Source organism: Diceros bicornis, chromosome 13, assembly GCF_020826845.1.
Source record: "Diceros bicornis minor isolate mBicDic1 chromosome 13, mDicBic1.mat.cur, whole genome shotgun sequence".
Classification (NCBI taxonomy): Eukaryota; Metazoa; Chordata; class Mammalia; order Perissodactyla; family Rhinocerotidae; genus Diceros; species Diceros bicornis.
In genome coordinates, this window is record NC_080752.1 from 31,255,005 (window position 1) to 31,272,558 (window position 17,554).

The window sequence follows — 17,554 nt, forward strand, 5'->3', positions numbered from 1 at the left end:
AGGTGGCTTCGCTTCTTTCCATCTCCATTTCCTCATCTGTGAAATGGGCACAATCAGACCTGCCTCACAAATTGGATATTAGATCAGTCTTCCTTCCGTCCCTCCCTCCCTCCTTCCTTTCATCTCTCATCCTCCCTCCCTCTCTTACCTATCTCTCTCTCTCTCTCTCTCATCCATCCATCCATCATCTATCTTCTCCAATCCCTCCCCCCACTGCCCACACTGCATCACAGATGTCCCACCTGTTAAATGGGTGGTTGACGCTCATCAGTGATTTCCAGATTTTCACCTGGGGACCCTGTATTTTGAAACACTGAGTCTGCTGAACAAGCTGAGTGAACCCAGTGCTGTCCGCTTTATTTCCTCATTTTAAAATGTCAGAGCTCCCCTGTGGGCGGGTGGTGAATAGATCTGAGCCTCCCCAACACCAGCCAAAGGAACTGGAAGCTTCCATAGCCCCACGTTTCCCAGAGGCTGCTCGCCACATTCTGGGGACCTCCAGAGCCCCCCGGCCTGGGTGGCCTCTGCGCTGACCCGAGGCCCAGCTCCCAGGGCTGTGGTTCTGGCGGCCTCTGCTCTAGGATCACTGCAGCGGAGGGAGTGACCTTTTGTCTCGTTCTGTGTGGAGGGGCTTTCTGTTCCTCATTGTTTAGCCATGACAGGGCTGTGGGTTTTTTTTTTTTTCTGTCCAAGAGGATAAACAGGCCTCGAGATTGCTCAAGGGAGGGCTGACCCCCTCACCAGCTGCCAGCGGCTCAGGGCTGGAGTCACACAGGGCAGCAGGAGGAAGTGTGGGGAAGGGTATTCATAGCCAGATTCAGACAGGAAAAGACCCTGGAGGGCAGGCTGCTGGCGGTGGCCTGGGGGCCGTGGGGGTCCAGCTGCCTGCCTTTGTCCAGGAACCCTTGGCCTGTGGGTGGAGTGAGAGCCCGCATTTGGCCAAGGCAGGACCCTTTCCCATCAGGCCCTTTGGGCCTGACGGGAAATCCTGCCCCCAGCTGGGGCCAGCCTCCCTGGGCTACAGGAGCCACCCTGGCCCTGTGGTTCTCAGGCCCCGCATGAGTGAAAGGCTCCCCTAGTTACTGCCCAGGGTACTGGGGGGGGACCCTGCCCATGGTGTGCAGGGTCTGTGAGACCTGTGCCTGCCACCCTGCAGGGCAGGGGGCTGCAAGGGAAGGAGGGGCAGGCCCCCCCCACCCCCGCCCTCTGGGATGCCCTCTGAGGGGAGAGGTGGCTGCCTCTTGGGGCACTCAGGCAGAGCAGGGAAGCTACACAGCAGCAGCCTGCAGGGAAGACCTGTTTTGGGGGGCTGTGGGGGGACAGTCAGGCCCTCTGCTACAGTTAATACGCAGTTGAGTGGTGTGTGCAAAGGCAGCTGCAGAAGGTCCGATTTCTCTGGTTTGGGAGTTCCCCAGCCTTGATTACTGGGTCTCCTCCATGTGTCCCCTGCCCAGGTCATCTTGCTCCATCCGTGGGTGCCAGATAATCAGGTATGTTCAGCAGTGAAGCATCAGAATCACTTGGGGACGTTTTCTTTTTCTTTCTTTTTATTTTAACAGCACAGCTTCCCAGGCCCACCCCCTGAGCTTCTGCCCCGTTTGTTGGGGTGAGAGTCGGCATTAGAAACAGGTCCCCTGGGTGCTTCAGACACTGGTGGTGAGCCCCACCCCCAGCTGTGAAGAGCCCTGCTAAGGGGCCTTGCTTACCCTGCTGTCCAGGCGCCTGGCAGCCTGCTCCAGGCCCCAGGGCGGGAAGGAGGACTGGGATTAAGTGTGTTTGTGTGTGTGCTCGCACGCGCAGCCACGGGCATGCAAGTTTATGGTCCAGATGGGAATGGAAGTGACTTTTTAGGCTCTGTGTGATGCAGAATAGTTCCCACTTCCCGTGCCAGCCACCTGCGTCTCTCCCAACCTCACTAGAGCTGACTTCGTGGGGTTTGGCCCTGGGTCTGGGCCTAGGCTCGGGGTGGGGGCTGGGCTTCAGGGGCAGGCCAGCGTGGTGGGGGCACCTGTGTTTGGGCTTCATGGCCCTGGGGCCGAGGTCGGACCCCTCCAGGAAATGACATTGTAATGATGTCACTGCTTAGATTAGCGACCCCTGACACCCACTACATGCCAGGCTCTGGGGTCATAGCAAAGAGTCACCCCCAGCCTGCAGCCTCATAGGGCGCCCAGCTAGTGGGGGCCCAGCCCTGCGTGCCAGGAGCCCTGACAGAGGAAGGTGGGGATTCTGGGTCTGAGTGATTATTCAGGGTGAGGTGTGGGCAGGGAAGCCTTCAGGGGAAGCTGCTGTCAGAAGGGACAAATGGAATTTTGTTAGAGGAAGCACGAGGCTGTTCCAGCCGGAGGAGGCAGCTCAGGCAGGGCCACAGGGAGGGGAAGGGGGGGGCAAGAAGAGTCACAGGTTGCTATGCAGCAGGAAACCCCAGCTCCTTGGGGTCATCCCCCCGATGGCTTCCAGCTATTGGCACCAAGCTACGTGCGGCCAGGGTGGGTCTGGGGCTTCCTGCCAAGCCGAGCGGGGAAGGCAGCTGGTTTCCAGGCCTGCATGTCCTTGATGCAGGGGCCAGCCAGGAGTCCCGCGGCCCCAGGCTCTGGCGGTCAGGACTCCTGGGCGGTGCTGTGGAGGGGGAAGGGGAAGGCAAAGTGAGCCTGCCTCCCTACAGCCTGAGCCCTGGGGGGCTCCGTCTCACCTGGAGGCCAAGAGCCATTATCAGGCAACATCCCAGGCAGCTGGGAAATGGGTGCCCTGCTGGTAAAGGGGATCAGAGTGGGGTGCAACAGCCTCCACTGACTGAAGCACCTGCAGCCCTCAGAACAGTGCCTGACACCCCATAAGTGCTCGAGAAGTGGCGACTGTCTTCTTCATCATGGCCATCAACAAATAGTCTTCTATGTGCCCCAACTCTACCGTGGGCCCATGTTGGAAGCTGAGGGTCTAGAGGTGACGAGGCCGTCATTTCTGCCCTCTGCATTGCAGATGTGTGTGTGTGGGGTGTGGGGGGTGTGTGCGTGCGTGTGCATGCACATGCACCCGTGCTGGGTAGGAGGACCAGTAGGTACCACGTGTCAGCACAGTGAGGTGATTGTTAGAAGGGACCATATCCAGCGTTCAGAGATAGCCCAGAGGAAGAGGAACCTGAATCAGCCTGGGGGAGTCAGGGAGGGCTTCCCAGAGGAGGCAGCACTCAGCTGGAAAGACGAAGGGGCAATTGCCAGGTGCGGGAGGGAAGGGGAGCCATCCTACATAGAGGGCAGCTTTGCGCTGAGCACTGTGGTTCTCTGTGACCAAGACGACTCCCTTCTGGGCAGCTTCGGGGCCCAGCATCTGACCCGTGTAGGGTTAGGAGCCAGATGCACCCTCCTGCCAGCCAGCTCAACGCCTCCCCCTGCAGACAGGAGTGTGTTGCACTGAGTGGGGAAGAGGAGGAGGTGAAAGGGGGCAGGGACTCTCCCTTCTACTTCTATCCCCTCCAAATGGAGAAGTCCCAGATCACTAGAGCCTCAGCAGGAAGAGGGCCAAACGTCTGCAGGACACAGGATGGGGATCTGGGCGTCAGGCCTGCAGACTCCACCAGTCGCCATGCTGATGGCTGTCCTTCCTTCCCCCTCCAGATGGCTTTTACCCACTCTGTCCTGGAGGCCAGCGGCTCGTGCCAGCTGAGAGAATTCTACGACAAGAGGACCCAGAGGCGTTGCAGCCAGTGTCCACCTGGTGAGGGGCAGCCGCTGGGACCCCGACCTCGGACTGGCTGGGTCCCTGGGGGCTGGTGCCTTGGAGGGAGCGTGTGTGCACTGGGGTTGGGGGAGCAGGGTTATGGCCCTTGATTCTTATTGAACTCCTTCTGGTTCCATGACTTGGCGCCATGCTCCGTTGTGCTTCTGGGCCTTTGCACATGCTGTTCCCTCTTCCTGGTGCACTTCCAAACTCCCCTTGCCCTGGTTGCCTCCTGTTTATCCTTTATACCTCAGCTTAGATGTCCAGCTCCTCCAGGAAGCCTGCCTACACTGCCTGGCCAGATCTGGTTCCTCCTCTGAGCTCCCACTGGCCCCTGGCATCCCCCATGGCAGCAGCTCTTGTCACACTGCAGTTATGGCCTGTCTCCTTTTTTATTGCCCCTGCTATGTGCTCCTCCATGACAGGGACTGTGGGCTTGCTGTCCACTGAATCCCCAGCATCTGGCACCGTGCCTGGCACATAGTGTGTGCTCAGTACGTATTTGACTGAATCAACAAGTGCTTACCTATTTCACAGATGGTTGACCTGAGGCCCAGCCCCAGTTGGGAGAGCTAGGTGGCCCGACTCCTGGTGCCATCCATCCATTCATTCGTTTAACCATTCATCCCTATATTATTTATAAAGCATCTACCAAGTGTCAGACACTGTTCTAGGTGCCAGGAATACAACAGAGAGCAGGGCAGACAAAGTCCTCACCCTCATGGATTTTGCATTCTAATAGAGGGACAGACACAGAAACCAGCAGAGGAAATAGATGATCGGAGAGGTCAGAGAGTAAGTGCGGCGAGAAAACAAGGCAGAGTAAGGCCGATGGAGACGGAGTGGGACGCGTTGCTTTATACGGGGTGGTCAGGGAAGGCCTGTCTGAGCTGCTGACACTTGGGCAGAGACATGCAAGAGGTGAGGCAGTGAGTCATGCAAATATATAGGGAACAGCATGCCAGGCAGGAGCAACAGCAGATGCAAAGGCCCTGAAGTGGGAGACTGTTTGGTGAACTGGAGGAACAGTGAGGCCAGTGTGTGGCCCAGACTGAGTAAGTAAGCCAGCAGGGACCGTGGTAAGGAGCTTAGCTTTTATTCTGCAGGATCCAGGAAGCCACTGGAGGGCTCTGAGCCATTAGCCTGAGATGTGGGTGGGCCCATGTGTACCCATCACCTCCCGTAGCCATTTTAAAAGACCCCAGGGGAAGGGACTCTTCTTTCTTCTGTTAACTGGCAGGGTCTCTAAAAAGTTACTAGATTAGCAGAGCAGTGAATATGGCAGGATAGGAATCGGGACAGGGCTTAGAAAAGAAACTTCTTAAATATTTGTCTTGGCATTCTCCCACCCCCTGGCATGCCTTCTCTCCAGGCCTTCAGGAGTCCCCCAGGGACTACATTCCTACTGCCTTTTTCCCCTCTAGTTCATACCACCAGGTGGAGAATTTTAGCCAACTCTAAAGAAGAAAAGAGCTGGCAAAACAGTTCTCACTAAAGTGTTATTGGCTAATAATAGGCAAATCCAGTAGTGGAATTCCAGGCATCTGGAAAGAGCAGAGGGGAAGATATTTTATGAGTAGTGGGGGTTCAGAGATGGAGTGACAGCTGGTACGTGCTGGATATGAGATGAGTCGATGGAGGAGTTGGAGCTGCATCAAAGAGCCTTCCCCCCTAGGCTTCAGATCTCTGGGGCTCTGGGGAACAGTGGATGAGCCCAGGGTCCTGGCAGAAGCCCCACGCCACCCCTCTGAGACTTCTGGCCTTTGCTTTCTCAGGCTGCCGCGCAAAAACTTCCTGCAACGAGACCTCAGATACCGTGTGCGTCCCCTGCGAGGACAGCACATACACCCAGCTCTGGAACTGGCTCCCGGAGTGCCTGAGCTGTGGCTCCCGCTGTGGCTCCAGTGAGTAGGCTCAGAGAGGGGGTGGTCCCCAGCATCCTCCCCTGGCGCCATACACTTCAGCCCCTTTGGCTGAAAGCTGGCTGGGACTACTCCAGACCAGTTTTTTTATGCCCCAGCGCATGAGGTTGCACGGGTACAGCTCTTTACTGTTTACCCACGGCGTTGTCATCCTCTGTCTCACTGACTCCTCTCGCATAGCCCCGCGGGCCCAGTGCCGCAGTGGGAAGACTGCCCATTTGAGAGTTGAGGAAGTCGTGCCTCAGAGAGCAGGCGTGCTCTCTCGTGCTGTGATGGAGCTGGAGCAAGACCGCAGGCCTTGGGGCTCCGTGGCCAGTGTTCCTTTTGCCCCATGCTGAGGGGTTCCACCAGCCTGCCGGAGATCAGAGCTCTCTGTGGGTGGTGGGCGGCTGGGAGGGCAGAGTGGGCATGGGCCTGTGAAGACAGGAATGACCCTGGGCTGCCTTCTCGTTCCTCTAGACCAGGTGGAAACTCAAGCCTGTACTTTGAAACAGAACCGCATCTGCACCTGCAGGCCGGGCTGGTACTGCATGCTTCCAAGGCAGGAGGGCTGCCAGGTGTGCATGCCGCTGCGCAAGTGCCACCCCGGCTTCGGTGTGGCCAAACCAGGTGTGTACGGGGCCAGGGCCAGTGGTCCTTGGGGGCCCCCCTGTGCCTTTCCTTCACAGGTATCAACCCGTTAGCCCAGCTGGCAACATCGTCAGTGGCGGCCAGGTGCTCACCAGCCATCCATCTGTCCACCCTTCCCTCATTCATTCCTTCCTCCAGCACTCCTGCTTAGGCACCTACTGTGTGCTAGGCCCAGATATGGATCAAATTAAGCCCTAAGCTACTGGAAAATCAGGTGATGTCACAGGAAGATGAACCCAAGTGACCCTGGAGACCAGGAATTCACTAGAATTGGTTAAAGACAAACTCCACCCAGCTGTGTGTGTGTGTGTGTGTGTGTGTGTGTGTGTGTGTGTGTGTGTGTGTGTTTTAAGGGGTAGAGGTGCAGACAGAGGTCCATGGGCCCCTCAGACCTCCCCTAGGGCTCCAATGTCAAGGCCCACCTGTTCCACGGAGAGTTTGAGTTGGTGACAGGTTCCAATTTTTCCTTGAAGGAACTGCAACATCGAATGTGGTGTGCGCTCCCTGTGCCCCGGGGACATTCTCTGACAGGACGTCATCCACAGATACTTGCAGGCCCCACCGGAAGTGAGTGGCTCAGTCCTTTGGTTCTGGAGGAGCAGGGAGGGGCTGTCACTGAGTGACTATGGGGGTCTGGAGCACAGAGCGGCCGTGCTGTAGGGCCTGAAAGCCCTCCGTTCACTCTCTTGGGTTGAGGCATTGCCGAGCCCAGTTCAATACCAGAACGGGTCTATCTGATGGGGGCCCCAGGACAGACAGCTCGGTGAACAGCAGCCTTGCCCTAGAAGTCAAGACTGGGTGGGGAGCTTGGGGAGAGCAGGAGTGGGGACAGGGAGGGGCGGTCCTGAGAGAGGGCATGGCACACATACTCACTCCCCATCCCATCTGCTGGGACCCTTGCCCACTGGCCTGGCTCCCACCAGTGAGCCCAGCCACCCTGAGCCGTTCAGTCCTCTGTTGCCCCCTGACCAAGCCTCCTCCTCCCTAGGTGTAGCTCAGTGGCCATCCCTGGCAATGCAAGCATGGATGCGGTCTGCACGTCTGGGGCCTCAGAGTCAGCCTCTGTGCCCCAGCCAGGGTCCACAAGATCCCAACACACGGAGCCAACTCCAGGGCCCAGCACAGCTCCTAGCACCTCCCTCCTGCCCCCAGTGGTTCCAAGCCCCCCAGCTGAAGGGCTCATCACTGGGAACATCTCTATTCCAATCGGTAAGTCACAAGAGGGCCCTCCCTCCTATCTTGGAGTCTTACTGAGAGCCCTCTGTGGGCTGGACCCTGTACTCTGTCCTGCGATGCAGGTAGTGGTGAGACTTGTCTTCTCCCAAGACCTAGTGCTGTCACTAGGAACCCCTGGGTGGGGAGAGGTGGGGTCAGGGGAGATGGCTGTTTCTGATGAACCTGTTAGGCTGTGAAGACAGTGGGCTGGGCTAGGTCACCTCATGGGCTTCCCTCCTGGAGTTAGGACTCCATCAGGCTAGAGGGCTCAAGCTGGTGGCCTCAGGTTGACTGTGGCCCACAGACATATTCTGTTCGACACACAGTTTTTGGTTTGTTTGCTTTAGAATTGAAATTTGAGAGCCTCTGAACTGGGCTTACCCCTTGCATGTGACAACCCCAGCCACCTTTGGTCATTGACTGACCTGCCTGGCCCCTGGGACATCTTGCTTTTTGCAGCTGTTTTGAGCCTCTCTTTTCCTTCTAGGACTGATCGTGGGTGTGACAGCCTTGGGTCTGCTGGTAATAGGGCTGGTGAACTGTATCATCGTCACCCAGAAGAAAAGTAAGATTCCATTCCTTCCTTCCTTCATCCATTCCTTCGTTCCTCCACTGGTTCAGGAAGCTTTTCTGGGGCACCTCCTGTGAGTCCAGCACTGGGCACAGCCTATGGGTCAGACAGGGCTGGACGTGGCAGTCCCTGTTCTGTAGGTGCTTAGAGCCAGAGGTGGAAGGTGCTTCCACTCGCTTATCTACTGAAAGGCAAGACGCCATCAGGGCTATCCAGGGGGGAGGCCAGGATTCTTGTGTAGGACTCCTGGGGATTCAGGCTTTCTGGAGCAGTTGGCATCTGAGCTGGGTAAGATTTTGATGGGTGGAGTGTGTGCAGGAAAGAAAGGGCGGGCTAAGCAGAGGGCATGGCATGAGCAAAGGCGGGGAGGTGGCAGAATGGTTGGGGGTGGTGGAGGGGACTGGCAGAATGCCAGCCCAGCTGGAGAGGTGGGTGTGGGGGCTTCTGTGTACCTTGTCTGGTAGGTAATCGCTCCCCGCAGGGCTGGGCCTGCTCTGGCTGCTTCTGCGTGGGCCCCATGCTGCCCTCCCAGTTAGGACAGATGTGCCCTGAGGAAGTCCCTCTCCCTGACGTGTCCCCTCTCTCCTCTTTCCAGAGAAGCGCTTCTGCCTGCAAGGAGAAGCCAAGGTGGTGAGTGTCCCCCTGCCCTTCCCCGCCTCCTCGCCTGGTCTCCTTCCTGGGGGGCTGGTTGTTCCACGGGAAACAGTGAATTTTAGAGGTTGGTCTGTCCAGTGTGAGGCAGTGTGCAGAGCCCTGGGAGGCTGAGGAAAGGCCAGCCAGGGTCTGTCCTTGGGGGTTAGGTAGCCCTCCATGTCCTGATAAAGGAGACTGTGAGTGTGAGAGGCCACATCAGGGAGCGGGGGGGGTTGGTGGTGCCGGTGGCAAGCATGTGGCCGTGGACCTATGGTGTGGCCTTGGGCAGATGTGAAATTGCTCGTGGCTGTTGCCTCCACCATTAAATGGGGACAGCGTCGGCTCAGCCCAGCTGGCAGAGCTGTGCCATTCACTCAACTGGCAACAATCCTCAGCATCTCCGCGGTGCTTAGAAAGTACGTCCTCGTGGAGCACTGGTTTGCAAACTGAGCGCTGGGGTACCCCAGTGTTCCACAGAGGGCCCGAGGAGATGGTCTCTGGAGTTGAGGTGAAGGCTAGAGGGCAGGGCCCTGGGTCCTCCCCCACTTCAACCAAAGTAGCTCACCTCTGATCTTTTTGTAAAGTCGGGTCCGTGGAGGACTTTTGCTAGAAACAGAACACTGACATAGTATTTCATCAATTCTCCATCAGGAAGGCATTTGGCTGCAAGTAACTGCAAACTTATGGGCGACTTAAAACAACAGGGCTTTATTTTTCTCACCTGCCAAGAAGTTGAGAGGTTGATGGCTGCTGGAGTGGTTCACTACATCCCTCTCTGAGGCCAGGAGGACCCCAGGCTCTGCCATCTCTTAGTGTGTTGGCTTTTGTTCTCTTGTTTGTGGCCTTATGGTGATCACCACTTCATGTGACCTCCGGGTTTGAGGCAGGAAAAAGAGGGGGAAGTGGCTGGCCAGCCATAGTGCCTTTTATCAGGAAATCAGACGCTTTCCCAGAAGCCCCCAGGAGACTCCTCCTTTTGTCTCATTGTCCAGAACAGTGTCATGTGACCACCTCTAGCTGCAAGAGAGGCGGGAAAGGGGCAGCCTCTGTGGCGGAGGAGGACAGGGGAGAGGGCTTGGAAATGGGTGTGGGGTGAGCCAGTACACGGTGTCTGCTGCAACCCCTTACCTGGTAGGCAGGGCGGGGTTTTTACCTAATTTTACAGATGAAGAAACAGAGCCTGAGGAGCTCCCTCCATGTCCCCCATCCTGCTGGGGCAGGGTTTCTCAACCTCAGCAATGTTGATATTTGGGGCCTGATAATTCTTTGTCGTGGGGGGCTGTCCTGTGCATTATAGGCTGTCCCTCAATATCCCTGGCTTCTCCCCACTAGACGCCAGTAGCACTGCCTCCCAGGAGTGACAACCAAAACCATCTCCAGACATTGCCAGGTGTCCCCAGGAGGACAGACTCACCCCTGCTTGAGAACCGCTGTGCTAGGGAAGAGTTCAGCCTGGGTGGCCCAGGGCCTGAGGCCTGCATAGGGCTCTGGATGTGGTGGGGACCAGAGACCGATTTCATCTCCTGATTTTGCTGACAAGGACAGAGGTGCAGAGAGGGAAAGTGACTTGCCCATGGTCACACACACTTGCCCGAGGACTTGTCTCTGGACTCGTGGCACAGTGCCCCTTGACCTGCCCTCTGGTATTTCAGCAGACATCAACACAAACGGTCTGGGAGTTCAAACAATTTCTCGCTTTCCCAGGGGGCGAATGCCACCCCTTCCTTCGTCTGGTTTCGGTTCAGTGATGCTGACGGCTGCTGCCTGGTGGCACGTGGAGCAAGTGTGCCCTCCAGGCTCCACCTTGGCAGCCCAGCTACCACATTCTGTTTCCCAGCCGAGTGTTTCCCAATCCTCGGTGCAGTCAAGATGTCCTGGGTGTGGCCCTGCAGCCCCTGCTTCCTCTTTCCCTCCACTCAGTCTTGCGGTTACTAAGTGTGAGCAACTCAACTACTATTTGTTGAGTACTGTTGTGTGTAGAGCCCAGTGGTGTGCTGGTAACTGGCCCTCCGGGTGGGGAAAAAACCCCAACCCAGATTCGTGGTGTTTGCTCATTTCTCTGTTTTAAGAACTCCCACCGTGGCCAATTTCAGGCTCCCCAGAACTTACTGAATGTGGAGTGGGGCAGAGCACGTACAGGTCTGAGCTGGATCCAGCACACGGCTGGCTGAGCCCCATGCCCGGCTTTCTGCCTGTGCTGTGGCACCGCATCCCCACACACCCCTGGAGGATGCAGTATCCTCATCCCCATTTTACCAATGAGCAAACTGAGTCTCAGGGAGGTTCAGCTGCCTGTGTAAGCTTGGAGCACTAGGAAAGTGGCGTAGCCCCGGTTTGAGACTCAGTCTGAGCCCACAGGCTTCACCTTCACCCACCTTCTGGTTCTCCCAGGGCAGATATTCACAGCGGCTCCACGCTCCCCCAACCCTGGCAGGGCCTGCCCTCAGAGGTTGTCACCTTCCCAGGTGCCCTGCAGTCCCTGGGTGCCCTCCCCTGCCCGCTTGCTTAGCCTGCATCCCACTCTGCTCCTCCGCTGGCTGGAGGTCCCTGCTAAGAGGCTGCCTGGTAGCGCTGGGGTGGAGAGAGTGGTGAGTCATCAGCACCGCCCTGTCCCTCCAGGCACGGCAGGACAGTGGCTTCTCTTTCTTTATTATTTATTTATTTATTTTGCCCCCCAAAGCCCCAGTAGATAGTTGTACGTCATAGTTGCACATCCTTCTAGTTGCTGTATGTGGGACGCCGCCTCAGCATGGCCGGAGAAGCGGTGCGTCGGTGCGCGCCCGGGATCCGAACCCGGGCCGCCAGTAGCGGAGCACCCGCACTTAACCACTAAGCCACGGGGCCGGCCCTCTTTCTTTAGAAAAGGCCAGTGTATCCAAACATGTGGGCTCATCCGCAGTCTTCCGCACAAACACGCTCATGCACGGGCTAACGTTTAATAATGAGAGTGAGCATTTAGGAGGAGCTGAATGTATGCCAGTCATGGTACTGAGTGTTGTTTAGCCTCACAGCCATGCTACAACACAGGCAATGAGTGTTGCCCCACTTTTATGGCCCTGGAAACTTGGGTTCAGAGAAGTTAAGTAACTTTCCCAAGGTCACACAGCTGATGAGAGTGGCCTGGGACACAAACCTCAGAGTGCTTCTCTTCACCACCCCCAGCATGTACACTAACTACACCACTCACAGACATGCACACATGCGCCCACACATGTAGACATGCGTGTGTGCACACTGCACACACCCTCACACCTATACATACAGGTGTGTGGGCCTCATGAACACTCGCACACACAGGCAGACATGGACGCTGTGGGCATCTGGAAGACCCAGCTGGTGGCTCCCCCAGGGTGTCTGCTTCTGCCCATGGCCGGGCTGGGCCATGACAGGGGCTGGCTGGCTGAATCTTGTTTTTGAATGAGCCCCCTTGGTACTCCCCCTTACTGTGGTCACAGACCAAGGAACAGGACTCAGGATGCGTCTGCCCCACTCAGAGCCTGCCTGAACTTTACAACTTGTGGCTTTGGAGGAGGGAGGCAGGCTGTGACCTTTGGGGGTTTCTGTTCTGCCTGGCCCTCGCTAGCAGAGAAGCGGGACACAGGCCTGAAAAGCCCCTTCTCTGGGGGTTGAGGAATGACATTTGGATGCCCCTCCTCTCCCTCCCTCCCCCGCTTGTCCAAGCTCAGAGCAGGGCTGGGGGTGGGGGCCAGTTGCCAAGGTCAGACCACCTGGGCGAAGGCTCGGCCAGACCTTGAAATCCCCTCCATCCCTCCAAACTGGTGGCCGTAAGCCAGGGAAGCAGGATGCAGTGGGAAGCAGGCAGCTCTGGTACCCTGATCTGGGCTTGTCCTGCCCCGACCACGGACCAGCTCTGTGATCTTGAGCCTCAGACTCACCCTCTCTGGGCCTCCATGGCCTCACGGGACAGCTGGCAAAGGATCCCAACATGCTGGATTCTGGCCTCAGGGAGTTGAGGGCTGAGGCCGGCTCAGGTGTCCAGAGGCCACAGCCATGGTGGGCGGGGCCGGTGGCCGAGAGGCTGCAGTGATTGGCCAGAAGGAGCAGCCGCTACTCAGAGCGCACCTGGAATTGTAGCTCCCTCTGTAGCGAGGCCAATCACCCTTTCCTGGGGAGGGGCGGCTAACACGACCCCCAACCCCATAGCAAACGCCCACCCTGTGACCCTCACTGCCCCTACCATGCTAGGCCATGTCCCACCAGCCCTTGACTCACCTCCGTTCTCGTTCTGCCCCCGACCCTCTCGTCCTGGGCAGGCCAGGGCAGCAGATGAGAACGTGGCCCCTTCCATCCCCTTTCTGGGATCCAGCCATCACCCGGAACCCCAAGGCAGGGGCTTGTGTGCCTGCTCAGTTAGTGGGGACAGGCACCAGCCTCGAGTGGAATATCCAGGTGCTCCCCAGCACGGGGTCTGGAAATGGGCACCTTGTCTTGAGTCTCTAGAGCTGCAACCCCAAAGACCCAGGAGAGGTGTCGTGGGTTTTAGCCCAGCTGTACCATGTTCTAACTGTGTGACCGTGTGCAAGTCACTCAACCTCTCTGGGCCTCGGTTTCCACATCTGCAAGGCAAGGATAGCACTGGGCTGTTGGTAGGATCAATATAGTGTCTTGGAAGGACTTCAGCACACTGCTTGGCAATGGATGGAACTCAGATGTCAGCTAATATTATTATTGCTGTTGTTATTGTTTATGTTCTTCTATGAGAAAAAGATATGAGGAGTCACAGAGCAGCGTGGGGAATCGAGTCTGGAAAGCGCTGCTGAGACAGCCTGGCTGAGGATCCCAAATAAAAGGGATCTCCGCATGAGATTGATTGATTCAACACGAGGGCCAGATAGTACATATTTTAGGCTTTTGGGATCATATGGCCACTGTAACAACTACTCAGACCTGCCATTGCAGCAGGAAAGCAGCCACAGACAGTACAGAAACAACTGAGAGTGGCTGTGTTCCAATAAAACTGCATTTATGGACACTAAAACTTGAACTTCACGTGTCATGAAATTAATTATTCTTTAAAACTTTTTTTCAACCATTCAGAAATGTAAACACCATTCTTAGCTCGCAGCCTGTACAAAAACAGTAGCGGCTGCATTTGGCTCGTGGCAGTGGTTTGCCTACCCTCGACCTAACAAACCCTTGTGTGGAGCACACTATGGAACAGGCGTTGTTCTGAGCACTTTACAAATATCCAGCCGTTTAATCTTCACAGCAACCCTTAGGACGTAGGTTTTTATTTTCCCTTTAGAGATGAAAAAATAGAGGCACAGAGAGGTTAAGTAACTTGTCTGAGGTCGCACAGCTAGTGAGTGATGGAGCCATGATTTGCACCCACATCATCTAGTTCCAGAGTCTGCTCTTGGCTGCTAGGCTGGGCCGCATCACGCTGTGCTGATGGGGTGATCTTAGGAAAGTGACTCTCCTTCTCTGGGCCTCTGTTTCCTTATACAAAATGAGGATGAAAGTCCTGCCCTGCCTCTACGACTGTTTGGTGAGCAGGGCCACCTGGCCCCTGCCCTCACAGGGCTCACACTCCAGCTGGGCAGCCAGATGCTAATCACAGAAACCACGGAGAATCACAGGTCCTGGAAGCGCTGTGTGTGGAAAGAATGTGCGGGTGTGTGCAGAAGTGCCGTGTAAACTGTGAAGTGCCGTGACATGGGGTGCAGATGGTGGTGAGAAGGAAGAGGGGAAGAGGAGCTGGCTGATGTGCTGATGGCTCTCCTTCCTCTCCCCTCCTCTCCATCCAGCCTCACCTGCCTGCTGATAAGGCCGGAGGTGCTCCGGGCCCCGAGCAGCAGCACCTGCTGACGGCGGCGCAGAGCTCCAGCAGCAGCTCCCTGGAGAGCTCGGCCAGCGCAGCGGACAAGAGGGCGCCTGCCGGGGACCAGCTGCAGGCGCCAGGCACGCAGAAGGCCAGCGGGTCTGGGGAGGCCCGGGCCAGCTCCAGCAGCTCAGGTAGGAGGTGGGAGCGCAGCCAGCTTCCTCGCCCTCTTCCTGTTTCCTCCTGGTTTCTGTCTTAGCCATCTTCTCCTGGGCCTCCCCTGCCGGACGGGGCCCGAGCTTCTGGCAGGGCATTCGAAGCCCCCATGACTAGCCTTGGCTCGCCCTCCAGGCTCATCTCCCTACGCCCCCTCAGGTGCAGCACTGAGCCGAGGACTTCTTTCAGTCCTTCGAGTCCCCCATATCCAGGCAGTGAATTTTCCTGTATATTATATAATAGCGTTATATTATTATGTCATTATATATTGTAATTACATAATATTTATTATATATTATTATAGTGTTATATTATTATGTTGATTCCTATTATATTTTACAGATGAGGGAGTGGAGGCCCAGACAGTTTAAACAGCTTGTTCAAGGGCACACAGCCAGTAAAAGCAAGAGCCAGGAATCACCCCTGGGCTGTTGGGCTCCAGAGCCCTGGGGCAGAAAGCTGAGTGACTAAATGATGTCTCCGGGGCTCCACTCCCTGTGGCCTGTTGCCCAGTCCCTTTGGGCCTGAGGCTCCGGGATCGTGGGGACCGTGTGTGTTCTGGAGAAGCCCACGCCTTGTTTATGCAGTCTGCGTTTTGCCCTGGACCTGGTCTGTGACAGTGTCCCTGGTGGGCAGCTCCAGTGTCCACAGTTGGTTGTGTTTCATAGTGTGTAGTGTGTGTTGTAGTGAGGGGTCAAGTCCACTGGCTCGAGTCTCTCCCACTCACCTGGCAGTACTGGCTAGCGGGAGGTCAAGGCATGGCCGTGGACTCAGGTCATTCCCGGATGCCCTTGAGGCCGCTCTGGTACCCTGAGAATCTGAGCAGGCTCCTTCACCCCGCCGAGCCTCAGTTTCCTCATCCAGGGGTGAGCAGGGCACCTCCTTGGCGGGACAGCAACACTCCTTCCTACCTGTCACCTGACTCAAGGATTGCTTCCTCCGCGTGGGCTGAGGTGGCCCACCTCTGTTATCCCCACATAGCCCACCCTCATCAGTGTGGTGTCTTGTCAATGACCCCCATCCTGAGAACTCCCCAAGGAAGAGACTGGGTCAGTGCCTGGAACACAGCAGGTGGCCCTAGATGTTTGTCAAATGACTGAATGAGCTCCACATAAATTCTTGGTCTTTGTCCAACTCTTGGATTCATCTTTCCGATTTCTTAGCAACACCACTTCCACAGCCGACCTGGTGTGGCTTCATCCTTGGCCCCGGTGAGCACCCCTGACCATGTCTGCCCACCCCTTGTCCCCTCTGCCCCTTCTGATTGTTCCCCACCGGTCTCTGGCCTCTGTTCTTCCCTTCTCTCCCTCCCACCCCAACACCTCTCTCTGCTGTGGCAGCGGGTAAACCCCGGGGCTGTGGTCCCCCTGTCTGCCCCTGCAGTGTCTCATTCATGATGTGCAACGGCTGTGGTGACTTTGGGTGACATTTGGGTGCGGTGGAGGCTCAAGGTGGAAATTTCCTTCCAGCCCCATGATTTCAGCCCTCCCTCTCCCCGGCCTGCTTGGGGCTGTCTGAGCAGAGCAGCTCGCTGGCTCCATCCTCCTCCCAGGCTTCCCTGGAGTTGGAAAACAAACTGGACTGGACACTAGCGACTGGCCCTCCCACACACCCTGGACACCATGCGTGTTTGGGCACTCAGCAGGTCCCCGCAGTGCCAGCAGCAGCAGCTATGGCTTTTTGAGGGGCGTCTGGGTGTCCAGCCCCTTCCATTCATCTCCGGGCTTGTCCATCATTTAGTCCCTCACCAGCTGGTTAGGAACTCAGGTGCCCACAGGCACTGGGCGGGAAGGTGGGAGTGAACCGGCGCCCTGTAGCCCTTCCTGCCAGTTGCCTTGAGGTATGTGGGCCCTCCGTGGCCACATCTCCCTCATCTGGCTCCCGACGGAAGCCATAAATCCACATTTTAAAAATGTAAACTCCTGAATTTTAAGTGTTGGCAGCCAGTTCACTTAAAAACACCACCACCAAGAGCAAAACAGACCTGTGGGCTGGTTTTATTCATTCACATGTGTCCGTGTTATAGGCACTAGGGACACAGCAGGGACCAGTCAAAAAGGCCCTACCCCCCTGGGCTCAGGACCTGGTGGGGGAGACACAGTTGAGCACCCAGGAAATTGATTGTACAGTGGGAAGAAATAGGGGCCCGCCCTGGAGATCACAGCAGAAGAGGGACATGGGGACATAGGGAGTGATGGATGGGACACAGTGAACGTCTTTAGAGGGGATAATCAGGGAGGCTTCTTAGAGAAGGTGGCCTTTGAGCTGAGGCCTGAGAGAAAGGAAGGAGTGAGCCATGGAAATAGAGAAGAGCTTTCCAGGCTGAGGGAGCAGCACATGCAAAGGCCCTGAGGCTTGGAGGGCTCAAGGAGCTGCAGGTAGGTGAGTGTGGCTGGAAGGAACCCAGCCAGGATCACAGAGCAGGAGGAGATGGGGTGGGAGACAACAGACACCAGGTCGTGCAGGACCTCGTAGGCCTGGTGAGGACTGTGGTGTCTTGAGCAGCCGAGTTCTAAAGGGCTGGCTCTGGCTGCTGGGGGAGCACAGTGCAGAGGAGCGGGGTAGATGCCGGAGACAGGTGGAGCTTGTTCACACTGGTCCAGGTGGGAGTGGATGGAAGTTGCCTGGGGCAGTAGCAGGAGGTGGTGAACTTGAAGTATCTTTTGAAGGTGGACCAGGCAGGAATTGCTGATGGATCGGATGTGGGATGTGAGAGAAAGATGAGTCCAAGGCTTTGGGCCTGAGCAGCTGAGTGAATGGTGGGATGTGTCCTGAGATGAGGAGGAGCAGGTTGGACAGGAGATGGGGTGGAATCAAGAGTTCAGGTTGAGGTGCAGAGCAAGTGGTTGGATATTTGGGGCCAGTGTT

At 56.7% G+C, this 17,554-nt stretch overlaps 1 protein-coding gene across 3 annotated transcripts in view; it reads left to right on the top strand.

Moving 5' to 3' along the window:
- Positions 1-17,554, top strand: part of TNFRSF1B (TNF receptor superfamily member 1B) — a 33,254-nt gene that overhangs the window by 13,466 nt on the left and 2,234 nt on the right. For all 3 annotated transcript variants that reach the window (XM_058552930.1, XM_058552931.1, XM_058552932.1), the window contains exons 2-9: positions 3,615-3,714; positions 5,493-5,621; positions 6,099-6,248; positions 6,743-6,836; positions 7,258-7,478; positions 7,972-8,049; positions 8,651-8,685; positions 14,457-14,664. In XM_058552930.1, the coding sequence (XP_058408913.1) occupies positions 3,615-3,714; positions 5,493-5,621; positions 6,099-6,248; positions 6,743-6,836; positions 7,258-7,478; positions 7,972-8,049; positions 8,651-8,685; positions 14,457-14,664 (1,015 nt within the window). The remainder of the gene's footprint in view (positions 1-3,614; positions 3,715-5,492; positions 5,622-6,098; positions 6,249-6,742; positions 6,837-7,257; positions 7,479-7,971; positions 8,050-8,650; positions 8,686-14,456; positions 14,665-17,554) is intronic.